Source organism: Ranitomeya variabilis, chromosome 2 (genome assembly GCF_051348905.1).
Source record: "Ranitomeya variabilis isolate aRanVar5 chromosome 2, aRanVar5.hap1, whole genome shotgun sequence".
Classification (NCBI taxonomy): Eukaryota; Metazoa; Chordata; class Amphibia; order Anura; family Dendrobatidae; genus Ranitomeya; species Ranitomeya variabilis.
Window position 1 is genome coordinate 930,844,276 of NC_135233.1, and position 18,795 is coordinate 930,863,070.

General features: G+C 41.4%; 1 protein-coding gene across 2 annotated transcripts in view; it reads right to left on the reverse strand.

Annotated features, from left to right (window-relative positions):
• The window catches only part of RSRC1 (arginine and serine rich coiled-coil 1), a 464,928-nt gene that overhangs the window by 97,356 nt on the left and 348,777 nt on the right, over positions 1 to 18,795 (reverse strand). For both annotated transcript variants that reach the window (XM_077290682.1, XM_077290681.1), the window contains exon 7: positions 11,813 to 11,881. In XM_077290682.1, the coding sequence (XP_077146797.1) occupies positions 11,813 to 11,881 (69 nt within the window). The remainder of the gene's footprint in view (positions 1 to 11,812; positions 11,882 to 18,795) is intronic.

An 18,795-nucleotide genomic window follows, 5' to 3' on the forward strand; every position in this document is an offset into this window, starting at 1 on the left:
ACTTTTATGATACAAAATGGAAGAAAAATAAGCTTGGGGTACATGAAAAATGGGAATGCTGCCCGGGTTATATATGGTATGTGTTTTACTAAAATGTTTAAGTCATGAAAAGAGCTGCTAGCCATTTCATTATAGAAGTTGTCCATTACTGGAAAACTCCTGTTTAATCACTTTAGCCCCCCCAATAACAATGAAACCAGTTCTCCGATCCCACAGCAGCACCATTCCAGCACCTATATTCCGGAGGGGTGATGTGACACTGTTGTCACAGGTCTGCTGCAGCCAATCAGTGGCCACGGCCTGCTGTAGCTCATCAATATTCCATCAGAGCAATGTCCACTCTGTCAAAACAGTCAAGGCTACAGCCAACCAGTGGCCTTCAAGCTGTACAGTCAGAATGAAGAAAGGAAATTGGTTCTACAATAAGCCGATTATATTTTGGAAAGGTATAAAAACATTTACAATTAGACACTTTATAATCTCTTCTAGTTGTGTCAGACTGTGTGCGATCACACTATATGTCCAAAAATTATGCCTCTATAGGTTTTTTTTTTTTTAAATTACATGCAAAAGTTAAAACCAAAAGAAAAATAAGATTTGCAGTATTAATGCCCCGTTATAAAGTAGTTTAACTGATGATCAGCAGACATTATACATATGTAAAATTAATATTATATTATATTATTATTAGTACCAGCTAACCAGCCCTGATGGCTAATTTTTTATTTTTCTAAAGACTATCACAGTAGATAATGAAAGTTGGAAACATACCATTAGAAGTTCATATGTAACAAATACAGTGGTGTGTTACATATGAGGACACCAAATATACACGGAATTGCACTTTATTGATAATATGCCACATAATTAGTTTAATTAAGATCAGGAACAAAACTGGAATTTATAGGTCTTGTCTCTTCCCAAAACCTGTTCAGAGAAAAGTGTACTGCACAGTAGTAAAGCAGTAATCAAGAGGTAATAGGATCAAGTCTGCTGGAGGCCCAGGAGCAACATGTGATTAGGGCAGTAACACTGTCACTGTTATATCATGTGTGGCTAAGTAAAGCCGCCTGAACTTGTTGCCGACGTTCTCAGGATCTGTCAACAATCTTATATTTATAGAGAAAGTCCAACAGTCCTCTGCTGCCCAATGTTGGGGGAAAAAGGATAAGCTGTTTCTTTGCTCTTGTGGGAGTAATCAGAGAAAGATGGGAGTCATTAAAGCACCTGAGGGAGCCGATAAATTGCTGTCTTGCCTCCGCCTCATAATATGGCTCTGGTGATAGTAGTGTGATGTACAAGGTCAATGAAGATCCCAAATGCTTAATGTGTAGAGCAGAAGCCACTACTAACTGTGCTCAGTCGGACTTTACATCTGAAGTGCCAAAAAAATGGATTTCAGAAGTTTGTGCCGATGGGGCCATTTACTTTAATGATGCATATTGAGCCAATTTATGCACTGTCGGACAACATTTTTGTCAATAGCACTTATTTATGTAAAGCACTAAAACGCAGTCAACCATGTTTTTGTGCTCATCTCGAATAGGCGTAATCTGCAGAAAATGATATCCAACACAGCACAAAATGACTCCATCTACATCCTTAATGTCAATGACCAAGTCAGCACAAATATCTGAATTCAGTTTTTCAGGGCTTCAGATTTAAGCCCCAACTGAGCCACTAGTATGGGGAAAATGTGATTTGAACATAGCCTATGACTATGGACCCCATAGCAACTTGTATGGCCGTTACATCCTTGTACGGAATTATATCTGTATCTTAGGAAAGGGGGCTGCGACATAGATTGCCTTTTCCACTGGATCAGTGGTGGTCTCATTGGAGAACAGGTCATTTGCACTGATGGTATAACCCCTTTAAAAGAGATTACGAAATATCAATATTACACGTTATTTGACATATGTTACGCTTTGTTTCTTCAGAATTAAAGTTACTGACCTACCAAACCTTGTAGAGACAACATGTAAAAAAAAAACAACAAAAGGGAAAACTTCATTGCAGGCTTACCTCTATTAATCATAGTTACATCTGCAATTCATTTCATGCATTACGCTAGATATCTGGTTAACATAATTAGTGAATTAACATAAGAGAAAGAAAGATATTCTTTAGATAAAATGAGTGCCCAGTGTAGTTTGAAGTGAGATCAGTTTTGCATATATTATTTAAATTTTCTTCATTACGCTGAAAAAGTTATATATTTTCCTTTAAATGATCAATGAGAAAATGTTTAAACGCCAATATCCTAAAACCTCTAAAGATGATTTTGAGCATTAGCTTTATTCTACAATGAATAATAACTCAAAAGCGAAGATAAATAAAAGTGTGGAAGTGTACTGGCCTACAAAGGCTGATAAAAGTCTATCTTTCCCCCAAGAATGCCACAATTAATAATGAGAATAGCAACTAATAGATTATTACATTTGGAATCCGAAGTTCAGGATTTTGAAGTTTTAGCGACAAATGATACGAAATGCAAATTAAAGAAGTAATCCAGATTTTTTAAATATAACAAATTCAACTCATTAGAAACAATGGCCAAAAAACCTATCTAACTTTATTTTATTTTTTTCATTGGTAGATTATGTTGGCACAAGTAACATGCCAATGCCAATTATCCATACAACTTTCCTCTTGGCATATTTTGTGGTAGTTATTTCATGTATTCTTCAAGCCTTGCACATAACATTGCCTATTCTCCTCCACTCTTTCCACAGCCTTTTTCCTAACATGACATGGTGTTACATTAGTCAATGGTAGTATTAGAGCAGCTTCATGATCAAATTAGAGCTAAAAATGCAAATATAAACAACTCTATACACATTATTGGTGATAGTGAGTCAAAGCATATATCGAGTGTCCAAAAGAGTTATGAAATAATAAATTTAGATGAACTTCCTATGATCAGTCAACTATGTAACGTAATCAAAGTGTCTAATCCTTTGTTTCGATATGGGAATAACCTATTGTTCTCTTCTCCCCGCAGAAAAAAAGAAGACATCAGCATTAGTGATGAGCGAATGTGCTAAAATCAGGTGTTATCTGAGATGCTTGAGTGCTAACAGAGCGACTTCAGAAAGCTCGAAAAATACTTTCTAGTCCCCGCGGCTGCATGTTTCGCAGCTGTTCGACAGACAAAAACATGCAGGGTTTGCCTGTTTGTTAGGCAATACCTGCAAGTGTTGCAGTTGCCTAACAGCCGCGAGACATACAGTTACGTCCATATATATTTGGACAGAGACATTTTTCTAATTTTGGTTATAGACATTACCACAATGAATTTTAAACAAATCAATTCAGATGCAGTTGAAGTTCAGACTTTCAGCTTTCATTTGAGGGTATCTACGTTAACATTGGATGAAGGGTTTAGGAGTTTCAGCTCCTTAACATGTGCCGTCCTGTTTTTAAAGGGACCAAAAGTAATTGGCCAATTGACTCCAAGGCTATTTCATGGACAGGTGTGGGCAATCCCTTCATTATGTCATTCTCAATTAAGCAGATAAAAGGCCTGGAGTTGATTTGAGGTGTGGTGCTTGCATTTGGAAGGTTTTGCTGTGAAGTAAACATGCGGTCAAAGGAGCTCTCCATGCAGGTGAAACAAGCCATCCTTAAGCTGCGAAAAAAGAAAAAACCCATCCGAGAAATTGCTACAATATTAGGAGTGGCAAAATCTACAGTTCGGTAAATCCTGAGAAAGAAAGAAAGCACTGGTGAACTCATCAATGCAAAAAGACCTGGGCGCCCACGGAAGACAACAGTGGTGGATGATCGCAGAATAATCTCCATGGTGAAGAGAAACCTCTTCCCAACAGCCAACCAAGTGAACAACACTCTCCAGGAGGTCGGCGTATCAACATCCAAATCTAAAATAAAGAGAAGACTGCATGAAAGTAAATACAGAGGGTTCACTGCACGGTGCAAGCCACTCATAAGCATCAAGAATAAAAAGGCTAGACTGGACTTTGCTAAAAAACATCTAAAAAAGCAACCTCTACCAGAATGATGGAAATAGAAAAGTATGGCGAAGGCATGGTACAGCTCATGATCCAAAGCATACCACATCATCTCTAAAACACGGCGGAGGCAGTGTGATGGCTTGGGCATGCATGGCTGCCAGTGGCACTGGGTCACTAGTGTTTATTGATGATGTGACACAAGAAAGAAGCGGCCGGATGAATTCGGAGGTATTCAGAGCCATACTGTGTGCTCAGATCCAGCCAAATGCAGCCAAACTGATTGGTCGTCGTTTCTTACTACAGATGGACAATGACCCAAAACATAAAGCCAAAGCAACCCAGGAGTTTATTAAAGCAAAGAAGTGGAATATTCTTGAATGGCCAAGTCAGTCACCTGATCTCAACCCAATTGAGCATGCATTTCACTTGTTAAAGACTAAACTTCAGACAGAAAGGCCCACAAACAAACAGCAACTGAAAACCACCGCAGTGAAGGCCTGGCAGAGCATCAAAAAGGAGGAAACAGCGTTTGGTGATGTCCATGAGTTCAAGACTTCAGGCAGTCATTGCCAACAAAGGGTTTTCAACCAAGTACTAAAAATGAATATTTTAGTTAAAATTATTGAATCTGTCCAATTACTTTTGGTCCCTTTAAAAACAGGGTGGCACATGTTAAGGAGCTGAAACTCCTAAGGCTATGTGCACATGCTGCGGACTAGTGTGCAGATTTTTCCGCACTGATTTTGATAAATCCGCAGGGCAAAAACACAGAGTTTTTCCTGCGGATTTATCGCGGATTTACTGCGGATTTTCCACGGTTTTTGTGCGGATTCTACTGCGGTTTTACACCTGCGGTTTTCTATTACGGAGCAGGTGAAAAACCGCTGCGGAATCTGCACAAAGAATTGACATGCTGCGGAAAATAAACCGCTGCGTTTCCGCGCGTTTTTTTCCGCAGCATGTGCACAGCGGTTTTTATTTTCCATAGGTTTACATGGTACTGTACACCGCATGGAAAACTGCTGTGGATCCGCAGCGTCAAAAACGCTGCGGATCCGCAGTAAAAACCACAACGTGTGCACATGGCCTAAACCCTTCATCCAATTTAAATGTGGATACCCTCAAATGAAAGCTGAAAGTCTGAACTTCAACTGCATCTGAATTGTTTTGTTTAAAATTAATTGTGGTAATGTCTATAACCAAAATTAGAAAAATGTTGTCTCTGTCCAAATATATATGGACGTAACTGTACAGGTGCGAAGGCATATTATTCGAGCACACTGAAGTCACTTGGGTAGCACCCAAGCATCTCAGATAACCCAGCACGTTCACTCATCGCCAATCAGAATTCAAGCATAAGACTGGTTTTAGACTACTTTACACTCCTTCCTTAGACATTTATGGCCTATCTCAAGAACGGGGGTGGGGGGTGGGAGTTCTAAGACGCTTGGTCAGATGCTGCTGTTATTTGCATAGATGTATTGAAGTGAACATTTGTGGCCACTAGTGATGAGTGAGTATACTTGTTGTTCAGGTTTTCCAGAGCACGCTTGGGTGGTCTCCGAGTATTTGTAAGTGCTCGGAGATTTAGTTTTCATCGCCGCAGCTAAATTATTTATGGCTGTTAGCCAGCCTGAGTACATGTGGGGGTTGCCTGGTGGCTAGGGAATCCCCACATGTAATCAAGCTGTCTAGTAGCTGTAAATCATTCAGCTGCGGCGATGAAAACTAAATCTCCGAACACTAACAAATACTCGGAGATCGCTGGTCTGTCATAAGAAGCAAGGCGGGAAGAAGTTACCGAGGACCAGTCTTGGACTACATATCGAAGGCACTTAGTCTCAGGATGGCTTTTCAAATTTAGCTTTACCTGAAACACCACAGAGTTTCAGGGAAAGACACACATGCCTCCAAAAACACAACTAGTGTATGATTCAGGTTGGCAGTGATTCACTTTAGGGCTCATCTTCATTGAGATTAAATGAAAAACTTACATGTGCTCAAGTATGTTCTAACTATCTTCGTAAGTACTGTACTGCGCTATTTATCCCCTTTACCCCCAAGGGTGGTTTGCTCGGTAATGACCAGGCCAATTTTTACAATTCTAACCACTGTCCTTTTATGAGCTAATAACTCTGACAATGTTTTCTCATGACATATTGTACTTCATGATAATGGTAACATTTCTTTGATATTACTTGCATTTATTTGTGAAAAAGATAGAAATCTGGCGAAAATTTCGCAATTTTCCAACTTTGAATTTTCATGCCCTTAAATCACACAGATATGTCACACAAAATACTTAATAAGTAACATTTTTCACATGTCTACTTTACATCAGCATAATTTTGGAACCAAAATTTTTTTTGTTAGGCAGTTATAAGGGTTAAAAGTTGACCAGCGATTTCTCCTTTTTACAACACCATTTTTTTTTAGGGACCACATCACATTTGAAGTCACTTTGAGGGGTCTATATGATAGAAAATACCCAAAAGTGACACCATTCTAAAACCTGTACCCCTCAAGGGCGCAAAACCACATTCAAGAAGTTTATTACCCCTTCTGGTGCTTCACAAGAATTTTTGGAATGTTTAAAAAAAAAAAAATGAACATTTCACTTTTATTTCACAAAAAAATTACTTCAGGTCCAATTGTTTTTTTTTTTTTTATTTTCCCAAGGGTAACAGGAGAAACTGGACCAGAAAAGTTATTGTCCAATTTGTCCTGAGTACACTGATACCGGATATGTGAGGGGGGGAACCACTGTTTGGGGGCATGGCAGAGCACGGAAGGGAAGGAGTGCCGTTTGACTTTCAACGCAAAATTGGCTGGAATTGAGATTGGATGCCATGTCGCGTTTGGAGAGCCCCTGATGTGCCTAAACAGTGGAACACCCCCCCCCCCCCCACAAATAACACCATTCTGGAAACTAGACCCCCCCAAGGAACTTATCTAGATATGTGGTGAACACTTTGAACCCCCAAGGGCTTCACAGAAGTTTATAACGTAGAGCCGTAAAATTAAAAATCATATTTTTTTCCATAAAAATGATTTTTTCACCCCTAATTTTTATTTTCCCAAGGGTAACAAGACCCCAAAAGTTATTGTGCTAATTTGTCCTGAGTACGTTGATACCCCTGTTTGAGCGCATGCGCCGTTTGAGTTTTTCAAAGCAAAATTGGCTGGAATTGAGATCGGAAGCCATGTCGCATTTGGAAAGCCCCTGATGTGCCTGAACACTGGAAACCCCTCAAAAGTGACCCCATTTTGGAAACTAGACCCCCCAAGGAACTTGTCTAGATGTGTGCTGAGAACTTTCAACCCCTAGGTGTTTCATTAAAGTTTATAAAGCATGAAAATAAAAAAAATCATATTTTTCCACAAACATTAACACTTATTCACCAATTTTTTATTTTCCAAAGGGTAAAAGGAGAAATTGGACAACAAAAGTTGTTGTCCAATTTGCCCTGAGTACGCCGATACCCCATATGTGGGAGAAAACTACTGTATGGGCACAATTCGGGGCTCGGAAGGGAAGCAGTGACGTTTTGGAATACAGACTTTGATGGAAAGGTCTGCAGGCGTCATGTCGCGTTTGGAGAGCCCCTGATGTGCTTAAATAGAGGAAACTCCCCACAAGTGACCCCATTTTGGAAACTAGACCCCCCCCCCCCCCCAAGGAACTAATGTAGATGTGTGGTGAACACTTTGAACCCCCAAGTGCTTCACAGAAGTTTATAATGCCCAGACATGAAAATAAAAACAATCATATTTTTCCACAAACATGATCTTTTAGTCCCCAATGTTTTATATTTCCAAGGGTAACAGGAGAAATTGGACCCCAAGAGTTATTGTGCAATTTGTCCTGAGTACGATGATACCAGTATATGTGGGGGTAAACCACTGTTTGGGCACATGGCAGAGCTCGGAAGGAGCACCGTTTGACTTTTTCAATGCAGAATTGGCTGGAATTGAGATCAGAAGCCATGTCACGTTTGGAGAGCCTCTGATATGCCTAAACAGTGGAAACTCCCCAATTCTAACTCCAACGCTAACCCCAACACACCCCTAACACTAATCCCAACCCTAACCCTAACTTTAGCCCCAACCCTAACCCTAATGGGAAAATGGAAATAAACACATTTTTTTATTTTATTATTTTTCCCTAACTAAGGGGGTAGATAGAGGGGGGTTTTGATTTACTATTTATAGCGGGCTTTTATGTTTGGCAGCTGTCACATGCTAAAAGACACATTTCATTGCAAAAAAAAAAAAGTGTTTGCATCACCACATTTTGAGCGCTATAATTTTTCCAGATTTTGGCCCATAGAGTCATGTGAGGTCTTATTTTTTGCGGGACGAGTTGATGTTTTTATTGGTACCATTTTCGGGCATATGACATATTTTGATCGCTTTTTATTATGATTTGGCGTTTATACCGCTCTGCGTTTGGTAATATTGATAAAGCAGTTTTATTCTTCGGGTCAGTACGATTACAGCAATACCTCATTTATATCATTTTCATGCGTTCTGGCGCTTTTATACAATAAAAACAATTTAATATAAAAAAAGAATTATTTTGCATCGCTTTATTGTGCGAGCTATTTTTTTTAATTTTTTTCACTGATGACGCTGTATGGCGGCTCGTTTTTTTGCGGGACAAGATGACGTTTTCAATGGTACCACGTTTATTTATATATGTCTTTTTGATCGTATGTTATTCCACTTTTTGTTCGGTGGTATGATGATAAAGCATTGTTTTTTTGCCTTTTTTTTTAAAGAGGTTCACTAAAGGGGTTAACTAGTGGGACAGTTTTATAGGTCGGGTCCTTACAGACACGGCGATACAAAATATGTGTACTTTTATCTTTTTTTATTTATTTACATAAAGAAATGTATTTTTTGGAAAAAAAAATTTTTTTCTTCGTTATTTAGGAATTTTTTTAAAAATATTTTTACACTTTTTTTTTTACTTTGTCACAGGGTGGGACATCACTATATAGTGTCAGATTGCTGATCTGACACTTTGTACAGCACTGTGTCAGATCAGCGATCTGACAGGCAGTGAAGGAGGCTTCTCAGGTCCCTGTTCTCCGCAAGCACTGACAAGCCACCTCCCTGCGGGACCCGGAAGGGCCCCGTGGCCATTTTGGATCCGGTGGCTGCAGGGAGGAGACCCTTGGAACAACGCAATCACATTGCATTATTCTCAGGGTCTAAGGGAAGCGCGCAATGAGCCCCCTCCCTGCGCAATGCTTCTCCATGCTACCGGAATGCTGCGATCTTGTTTGATCGCAGTGTTCCGGGGGCTAAAGTGCCGCTCCTGGCACATAGTGCCGAGTGTCAGCTGTGATAATCAGCTGACACTCAGCCGCGCTCCCCCGTGAGCGCAGCTGATCGCGTATGACGTACTATCCCGTCGATGGTCATACGGGCTCAGGTCACCTCGATGGGATAGTGCGTAGGATGTCAGAAAGGGGTTAAAGGGAACCTGTCAAGTCACCAAACGCTATTAACGTGAAGAAAAGTAGTTAATTCGCAGGCTAATAGCATTCTGAAGCAATGCAGCCGCTGCACTGAAGGCTTGTCTGCCACCAGGAAATGAGCTTTATTCCTTCCTGCAGCCACTGACTTTAAGTCATAGAGGAACAGCTGAAGTGGCTTCAGTCACTGCTCAGTACACAGCGAGTGGTGGCTGTAATCGGTCCTGACACTGACTGACAGCCAGCTCAACACTAATATACTGTGGCGTAAGCTGCGAGTCAGCACAGGTCGCGCCAGTCACAGATTTATCGTGACAGAGAGGAGCCATAAGACTGCAGCGTCTTATTTCCCCACACTCCTGCACTGATTAGAGGAACCTCACCATCATAATAAACGGTGCAAGTTTCTGCAAGCAGTGCAGAGGTTAATCTGTTGAGTTGAGAGCTCCTAGAAGCTTTCCTGCCTTAAATATATCAGCAACTCAGTGTTGGCCACTCCCTTCTTCTACATACAGTATACTCCTGTGGCTATTAGGGATGCAAGTGTTAGTTTCATACTGCCTGGCTCTGGAGCTGGAGGAATTTGGTTGCTTGAGGAGGCATTTGGAGTGTTTAACTAAAGACTGTTGCTTGGTTATTCTGTTATGTGCACTTCCTCATCTTCTCCTATTTATAAACTTCTGCTCCAGCCATCTACCAACCTCCCTAAATCTGACATTTCCCTCTCCGTGGGTGGCACATTAATAACACCCCGGCAACAGGGGAACTGTCTGGGTGTTGTTTGACTCTGATCTCTCCTTCACATCCCATATACAATCTCTTGCCCGCTTTTGCCGCTTACACCTAAAGAACATCTCTAGAATCCGCCCTTTTCTCACCATAGAAACAACAAAAACCCTCACTGTCGCCCTGATCCACTCCCGCCTGGACTACTGCAATGCTCTATTAATTGGCCTCCCCCTTACTCTACTTTCCCCTCCCCAGTCTATCCTTAATGCAGCAGCCAGGGTTGTCCATCTAGCTGATCGGTATTCAGATGTGTCCACTCTTCACCAGTCGGAACACTGGCTGCCCATTCATTATAGGATCAAATTCAAAGTACTTGTTCTCACCCACAAAGCTCTCCACAGTGCGGCACCCCCTTACATCTCCTCCCTCATTTCTGTCTATCGGCCTAACCGACCATTGCGCTCTGCAAACGACTTGACTAACCTCTGCACTAATCCGTACCTCCCACTCCCGACTCCAAGACTTCTCCCGCGCTGCGCCAATCCTCTGGAATGCTCTACCCCAAGATATTAGGACCATCCACAATTTGCATAGTTTTAGGCGCTCCCTCAAAACTCATTTGTTCAGAGCGGCCTACCACATTCCCTAATCAAAGTCATTTTAGGTTTGTGTGTGTAGCCCATTCAATACTTCCATCTATCCCCCACCCCCTGAAGATGGCTGGACCATCATTGTAAATACATCATTGTAAATACACACCTGTACTTTGTATCTCCCCCACCTCACTGTAGATTGTAAGCGCTCACGAGCAGGGTCGTCTTATTTAGCTTTAATTATTGTATTGTTAACGTTGTTACTTATGACTGTTGTGTTTGAAACTGTTAAACTGTAAAGCGCTGTGGAATATGGTGGCGCTATATAAATACAGATTATTCTTATTTATTTTTATCCTTCCTTCACTCTCCGGGGTTCCACTTTGTTGTTTGTGAGTGCATATTTGTATGATAAGTTTTTTCCTTTATCCCTGCACGTATTCCTTTGTTAGTCTGGTGTGTGTATTTTCACACACTACTACTACCCACTTCCCTGGGTGGAGGAGGGAACAAATTAAGGGTGAAATCAGGAGCTCAGCAAGTTACATGGTCCCAGTGTCTTCACCATTAGAAATAATCTAGGGAGCAACAGTAGCGAAAGCGCACCCTAGTTCTAGGGACACAGGACACCCTGGCCCCAAGATATCCAACAAAAGAGTCGTGACAGCGCCTCTATGTCTGAAAACTGGAGGCTGCAGAGAGGAATTAAGTTTATTTCCTCCCAGCAGCTGGGCTGTCAGTACTGTGGCCAGGCAGCTTTAAGACACTATTACCCTGCAGATTAACCCCATACCTGCATATTAATAGTTAATAGCGTTTGAGGACATGACAGGTTCCCTTTAAAGGGAGCAGAGTCTTTGCAATACCTATGTATCCATGCACAGACACTAACATTATGCTTCTTCCCACATAACTGCCAAGCTTAAAATTACATTCACGTACCTACTAGAATTTGTACTCATGGGAAAGGCATAACATGTAATATGTACATAAGAGTGGCTGAACCTAGAAAGGGACCCACAACAACACTTACCTTCTTCTTTACGCTTTCTGGCTTCCTCTTCACTCCTCTCCTTTGCTCGTAATACTTCATCTGCTTTTGCTAGCAAGAAAAAAGGAACAACAATTAGACATTTGTATGTAATAAATTAATAAATATATTACCAACAAATCTTCAGGCTTGAGGCAACAGTCAATGAATATAGCAGAACGCTGCACTGACATACCACAAAATATCTTCCAAAACTAGGCCACAAAATATTAAATGAGAATAGCACCTAGATTACAGGCACGCTTATGAGGAAAGCAAACCAGACTGTACAGATCTCATTACTACCATTACATTACTACCAATATTCCATTTTTTTCTGCTTGTAACAAAAGAAATACCTGTTACTGGCGAACTAGATGAGCACTTACAATACACATTGTTAGGTATGCGCGCACGTTAACTATTTGGTTCTCCTGGCAGTAAAATCTATGCAAAAATAAATGCCTGTTTTTCCCTGCATTTTTGTATGCACTTTTACACATTCCCTTGAATGGTTGAAAAATGCAGCAAAAATGCTGAAAGAATTGACATGCTTAACATATGAAACTGCTTCAAATTGGCAAGGAAAAAATAAGCAACATGATGACATTTCAGAAATCTCAGGCACTTTGCTGGGACAATAAAATGAAGCGCTTTTCACCAGTGGAAAAAGCACGACATGTGAACATACCCTTACACAGCATATAAAACAAAGTGGATCTTGAAAGATTTGCATTTTCCACCTATTAAGCTAATACATCTTTAACAAAAAATGATAAAATAGGCAAAGAAGACAAAATAAAACAAAAGCAATGGACCTCTATATATTAATCTCGGTATAGAAATGAGAGGAAACGTGGTGACAAACCACAGCTGAGAGATGATCTAATATGTATCGGGTTACGCCAACATTCCCCTAAGGCTAGTTTCACACTAGCGTTTGGAGGAGCTGTGGAGGGCTGCGGACTTCCTCCGTGAAGCCCCGCCCTCGGCCACACCTCCGCCTCTAGCTCCGCCTACTTCTGCATGCGGCCGGCATGCGGCCTGCGTACCTATCTTTAACATTAGGTACGCAGGTCGTGCGGCTGTATGCGGATGCTTCCGCATGCGTCATTTTCATGCCGGCCGCATGCATAAGTAGGCGGAGCTAGCGGCGGAGGTGCGGCTGAGGGCGGGGCTTCACGGAGGAAGTCCGTAGCCCCTCCAAACGCTAATGTGAAACCGGCCTAACACTATATATGAGAGAAAGAAAGATTGGGCATGCAAGATTTCATGCCTGATGCCGTATTCTGGAAGGTGACGAACCTACGTCAGAAGTTTCAGACCATACCTTAATAAATAAACAAGTATGGTCAGGCAAGCCAGTATATATATGTATACGTACAGTTGTTATCAAAAGTTTACATACCCCGCCCGAATTTTTCCTTTCTTGGCATTTTTTCAGAAATATGAATGATAACATCCAAACTTTTTCTCCACTTATGGTTAGTTGTTGGGTGAAGCCATTTATTGTAAAACGACTGTTTTCTCTTTTTAAATCATAATGATAACTCACAACATCCAAATGACCCTGATCAAAAGTTCACATACCCTGGTGATTTTGGCCTGATAACATGCACAGAAGTTGACACAAATGGGTTTGAATGGCTACTAAAGGTAACGTCCTTGCCTGTGACCTGTTCTTGTAATCAGTGTATGTGCATAAAAGCTGAGTGAATTTCTGGGATCCACACAGACTCTTGCATCTTTCATCCAGCCACTGATGTTTCTGGATTGTGAGTCAAAGGGAAAGCATTGCAAGAATTGTCAATGGATCAAGGGGAAAAGGTAGTTGAACTGTATAAAACAGGAAAGGGAAACAAAAATATCCAAGGATTTGATAATGCCAGTCAGCAGCGTTCAAACTGTGACTAACAAATGGAAAATCAGGGGCTCTGTAAAAACAAAACCACGGTCAGGTAGACCAACAGAAATGTCATCCACAACTACCAGGAAAATTGTTTGGGATGCAAAGAAAAACCCAGAAATAACATCAGGTAAAATACAGGACACTCTGAAAATTAGCGGTGTGGCTGTTTCAAGATGCACAATAAGGAAGTACTTAAAGAAAAATGAGCTGCATGGTCGAGTTGCCAGAAGAAAGCCATTAATGCGCAAATGCCACAAAGTATCTCACCTACAATACGCAAAACAGCATAGAGACAAGCCTCAAAACTTGAGGAACAAGGTAATTTGGAGTGATGAGACCAAAATTGAACTGTTTGGCCACAACTATAAACGTTACATTTGGAGAGAGGTCAACAAGGCCTATGATGAAAGGAACACCATTCCTACTGTAAATCATGGAGCTGAATCACTGATGTTTTGGGGATGTGTGAGACACAAAGGCACAGGAAACTTGGTCAAAGTTGAAGGAAAGATGAATGCAGCACGTTATCAGCAAATACTGAAGGAAAATTTGCATTCATCAGCCCGGAAGCTGCGCATGGGACATACGTTCCAACATGACAACGATCCAAACACAAGGCCAAATCGACCTGTCATTGGCTACAGCAGAACAAAGTGAAGGTTCTGGAGAGGCCATCTCAGTCTCCTGACTTCAATATCATTGAGCCACTCTGGGAAGATCTCAAGTGCGCAATTCATGCTAGACAGCCCAGGAATTTACAGGAACTGGAGGCTTTCTACCAAGAAGAGCGGGCAGCTTTACTATCTGAGAAAATAAAGAACCTCATCCACAACTACCACAAAAGACTTCAAGCTGTCACTGATGTTAGAGGGGGACGCTATTAAGAAATGGGGTATGTAAACTTTTGATCAGGGTAATTTGGATGTTTTGGATTGTCATTATGATTTAAAAGGAGAAAACATATTAGTTTGACAATAAATGGCTTCACCCAATCACTAACCATGAGTGGAGAAAAAGTTTTGGTGTTAATATATATATAAATACATACAGTACAGACCAAAAGTTTGGACACACCTTCTCATCTAAAGATTTTTCTGTATTTTCATGACTATGAAAATTGTACATTCACACTGAATGCATCAAAACTATGAATTAACACATGTGGAATTATATACTTAACAAAAAAGTGTGAAACAACTGAAATTATGTCATATTCTAGGTTCTTCAAAGTAGCCACCTTTTGCTTTGATGACTGCTTTGCACACTCTTGGCATTCTCTTGATGAACTTCAAGAGGTAGTCACCGGGAATGGTCTTCCAACAATCTTGAAGGAGTTCCCAGAGATGCTTAGCATTTGTTGGCCCTTTTGCCTTCACTCTGCGGTCCAGCTCACCCCAAACCATCTCGATTGGGTTCAGGTCTGGTGACTGTGGAGGGCAGGTCATCTGGCGTAGCACCCCATCACTCTCCTTCCCTGGAGGTGTGCTTGGGGTCATTGTCCTGTTGAAAAACAAATGATGGTCCAACTAAACGCAAACCGGATGGAACAGCATGCCGCTGCAAGATGCTGTGGTAGCCATGCTGGTTCAGTATGCCTTCAATTTTGAATAAATCCCCAACAGTGTCACCAGCAAAGCACCCCCACACCATCACACCTCCTCCTCCATGCTTCACGGTGGGAACCAGGCATGTAGAGTCCCTCCGTTCACCTTTTCTGCGTTGTACAAAGACACGGTGGTTGGAACCAAAGATCTCAAATTTGGACTCATCAGACCACAGCACAGATTTCCACTGGTCTATTGTCCATTCCTTGTGTTCTTTAGCCCAAACAAGTCTCTTCTGCTTGTTGCCTGTCCTTAGCAGTGGTTTCCTAGCAGCTATTTTACCATGAAGGCCTGCAGCACAAAGTCTCCTCTTAACAGTTGTTGTGGAGATGTGTCTGCTGCTAGAACGCTGTGTGGCATTGACTTGGTCTCTAATCTGAGCTGCTGCTAACCTGCGATTTCTGAGGCTGGTGACTCGGATAAACTTATCCTCAGAAGCAGAGGTGACTCTTGGTCTTCTTTTCCTGGTGCAGTCCTCATGTGAGCCATTTTCTTTGTAGCGCTTGATGGTTTTTGCCACTGCACTAGGGGACACTTTCAAAGTTTTCCCAATTTTTCGGACTGACTGACCTTCATTTCTTTAAGTAATAATGGCCACTCGTTTTTCTTTACTGCTGCTTTTTTCTTGCCATAATACAAATTCTAACAGTCTATTCAGTAGGACTATCAGCTGTGTATCCACCAGACTTCTGCACAACACAACTGATGGTCCCAACCCCATTTATAAGGTAAGAAATCCCACTTATTAAACCTGACAGGGCACACCTGTGAAGTGAAAACCATTCCCGGTGACTACCTCTTGAAGCTCATCAAGAGAATGCCAAGAGTGTGCAACGCAGTCATCAAAGCAAAAGGTGGCTACTTTGAAGAACCTAGAATATAAGACATAATTTCTGTTGTTCCACACTTTTCTGTTAGCTACATAATTCCACATGTGTTAATTCATAGTTTTGATGCCTTCAGTGTGAATGTACAATTTGCATAGTCATGAAAATACAGAAAAATCTTTAACTGAGGTTTGTCCAAACTTTTGGTCTGTGTATGTGTATGTATATATATATATATATATATATATATATATATATATATATACACACACATACACATATGTATATATGTCCTAAGTAAGTAGAGGAGCTGCGGAGACACCATCACGTGTTTCTCAACGCAGGCAGTGAATAGCCAGGCCTTTCCCCGGGAAGGAACAACCAAGGGAAGGGCAGCATCCAATAAAGGAAAACATCCAATAAAGGAAAACCACCTATGCCAAGCATGGTATCCATCCACAGACAGCTGTTTCGGGGTTTTTGCCCCTCATCAGTGTGGAGTAGGAAACTGGCTATCAGGAGCAGTGCCTAGTAGAAAGACTATAAAGGCACGGATGATTGACCTCGTGGAGACCACGTGGTCTCCACGAGGTCAATCATCCGTGCCTTTATAGTCTTTCTACTAGGCACTGCTCCTGATAGCCAGTTTCCTACTCCACACTGATGAGGGGCAAAAACCCCGAAACAGCTGTCTGTGGATGGATACCATGCTTGGCATAGGTGGTTTTCCTTTATTGGATGTTTTCCTTTATTGGATGCTGCCCTTCCCTTGGTTGTTCCTTCCCGGGGAAAGGCCTGGCTATTCACTGCCTGCGTTGAGAAACACGTGATGGTGTCTCCGCAGCTCCTCTACTTGCATTTGCATATTTGGGGGCAGTGTTCTGGATCACTGCGTTGAGAAACACGTGATGGTGTCTCCGCAGTGTTGGATGTTTTGGTCTCCACGAGGTCAATCATCCGTGCCTTTATAGTCTTTCTACTAGGCACTGCTCCTGATAGCCAGTTTCCTACTCCACACTGATGAGGGGCAAAAACCCCGAAACAGCTGTCTGTGGATGGATACCATGCTTGGCATAGGTGGTTTTCCTTTATTGGATGTTTTCCTTTATTGGATGCTGCCCTTCCCTTGGTTTTTCCTTCCCGGGGAAAGGCCTGGCTATTCACTGCCTGCGTTGAGAAACACGTGATGGTGTCTCCGCAGCTCCTCTACTTGCATTTGCATATTTGGGGGCAGTGTTCTGGATCACTGCGTTGAGAAACACGTGATGGTGTCTCCGCAGTGTTGGATGTTTTGGTCTCCACGAGGTCAATCATCCGTGCCTTTATATGTCCTAAGTGGCATCAGCAAAGTCTAAGAGTTGGACGTTCTAATATTATGGCCAGATCTGTTGCTTTCTTCTACTTATTTGTACATTGCACATTAGTAAAAGGTAACAGAACACTCAGATAATAATACCATCAGATTAAAGGGAACTTGTGAGCAGGATTGTGCACAGTAACCTACACACAGTGTCAGGTCGGCGCCGTTATTCTGATTAAAATGATACTTTGGTTGATGAAATCCGTCTTGTGGTTATTGCTTAATCTTTCTTTTCATGTGGTGCCCTAATTAGGTATTCATAATGCAGACAGCTGACAGGTCATCTTCAAGAGCTGATACTGCGCAGGCACGGGCAGTGCCATCTTGGAGGATAATTTTTTTTTTTTTACTTCTCCAGCAAGATGGCGCCGTCGGATCTCTATACACACTGATAGCTGCTACTGCGCAGGCGCCATTTTCAAATTGATTTTTTTTTTGTACTTGGTCAATAAAATCAAGAACAGTGAATACTAGGACACTAAAAATGCGATTATGTTCCAGCGAAGGTGCCACGGCTGTCACCTGCCTCCAGAAGGGTTTTTTCCTTCAGTATGTGAAGGTATTCATTATGCAAACTAAGGGGCAGGTCAGCGAGGGATCAGTGACCTGTCAGCAGTCTGCATTATGAATACCTAATCAGAGCACCACATGAAGACCCCTACAGGCCGCCCCAGAGCACGAGCATATCATTAACTCAAAACTGAAAATAAAGATTAAACAACCACAAGACGGATTTCGTCACCCAGATATCATTGTAATCAGTATAATGGCGCCAACCTGATACTGTCTGTAGGTTACTGTGCACAATCCTGCTGACAAGTTCCCTTTAAAGCAAGCCCAATAGATAAAATAGAGGATTTCATTACTGGCTTGTCATATGTTCATGCAGAAGTGTATACAATATATACATGTAACTTAAGCTCCCTGTGAGTTTTATTTCCATAAAAAAAACAAAGCATTGCTAAAAGGAAGTATAAAATATTCAGAGTGTATAGATTATTTTCTTGCTCATAAAAACCTATAAGAGTACATTCTCCAAATATTGCAGAGATACAGCTTCTAGTTTAAAACATAATAGAATTAGATATTTTCTTCTCGATAAATCATGTGAACAGTACTTTATTCCTATTATGACAGCACTCGTTAAAAGATTCGCTTTCCCTCTGGAAACCTCTTCCCTTATTACTTAATTATCTATTAGTTGCTCAACTGCAGGGGTTTTGAAACACTTTACTACAGATGTTAAAGAAGATTAAAAATATACAGCACAGTAACAGGGGACTATC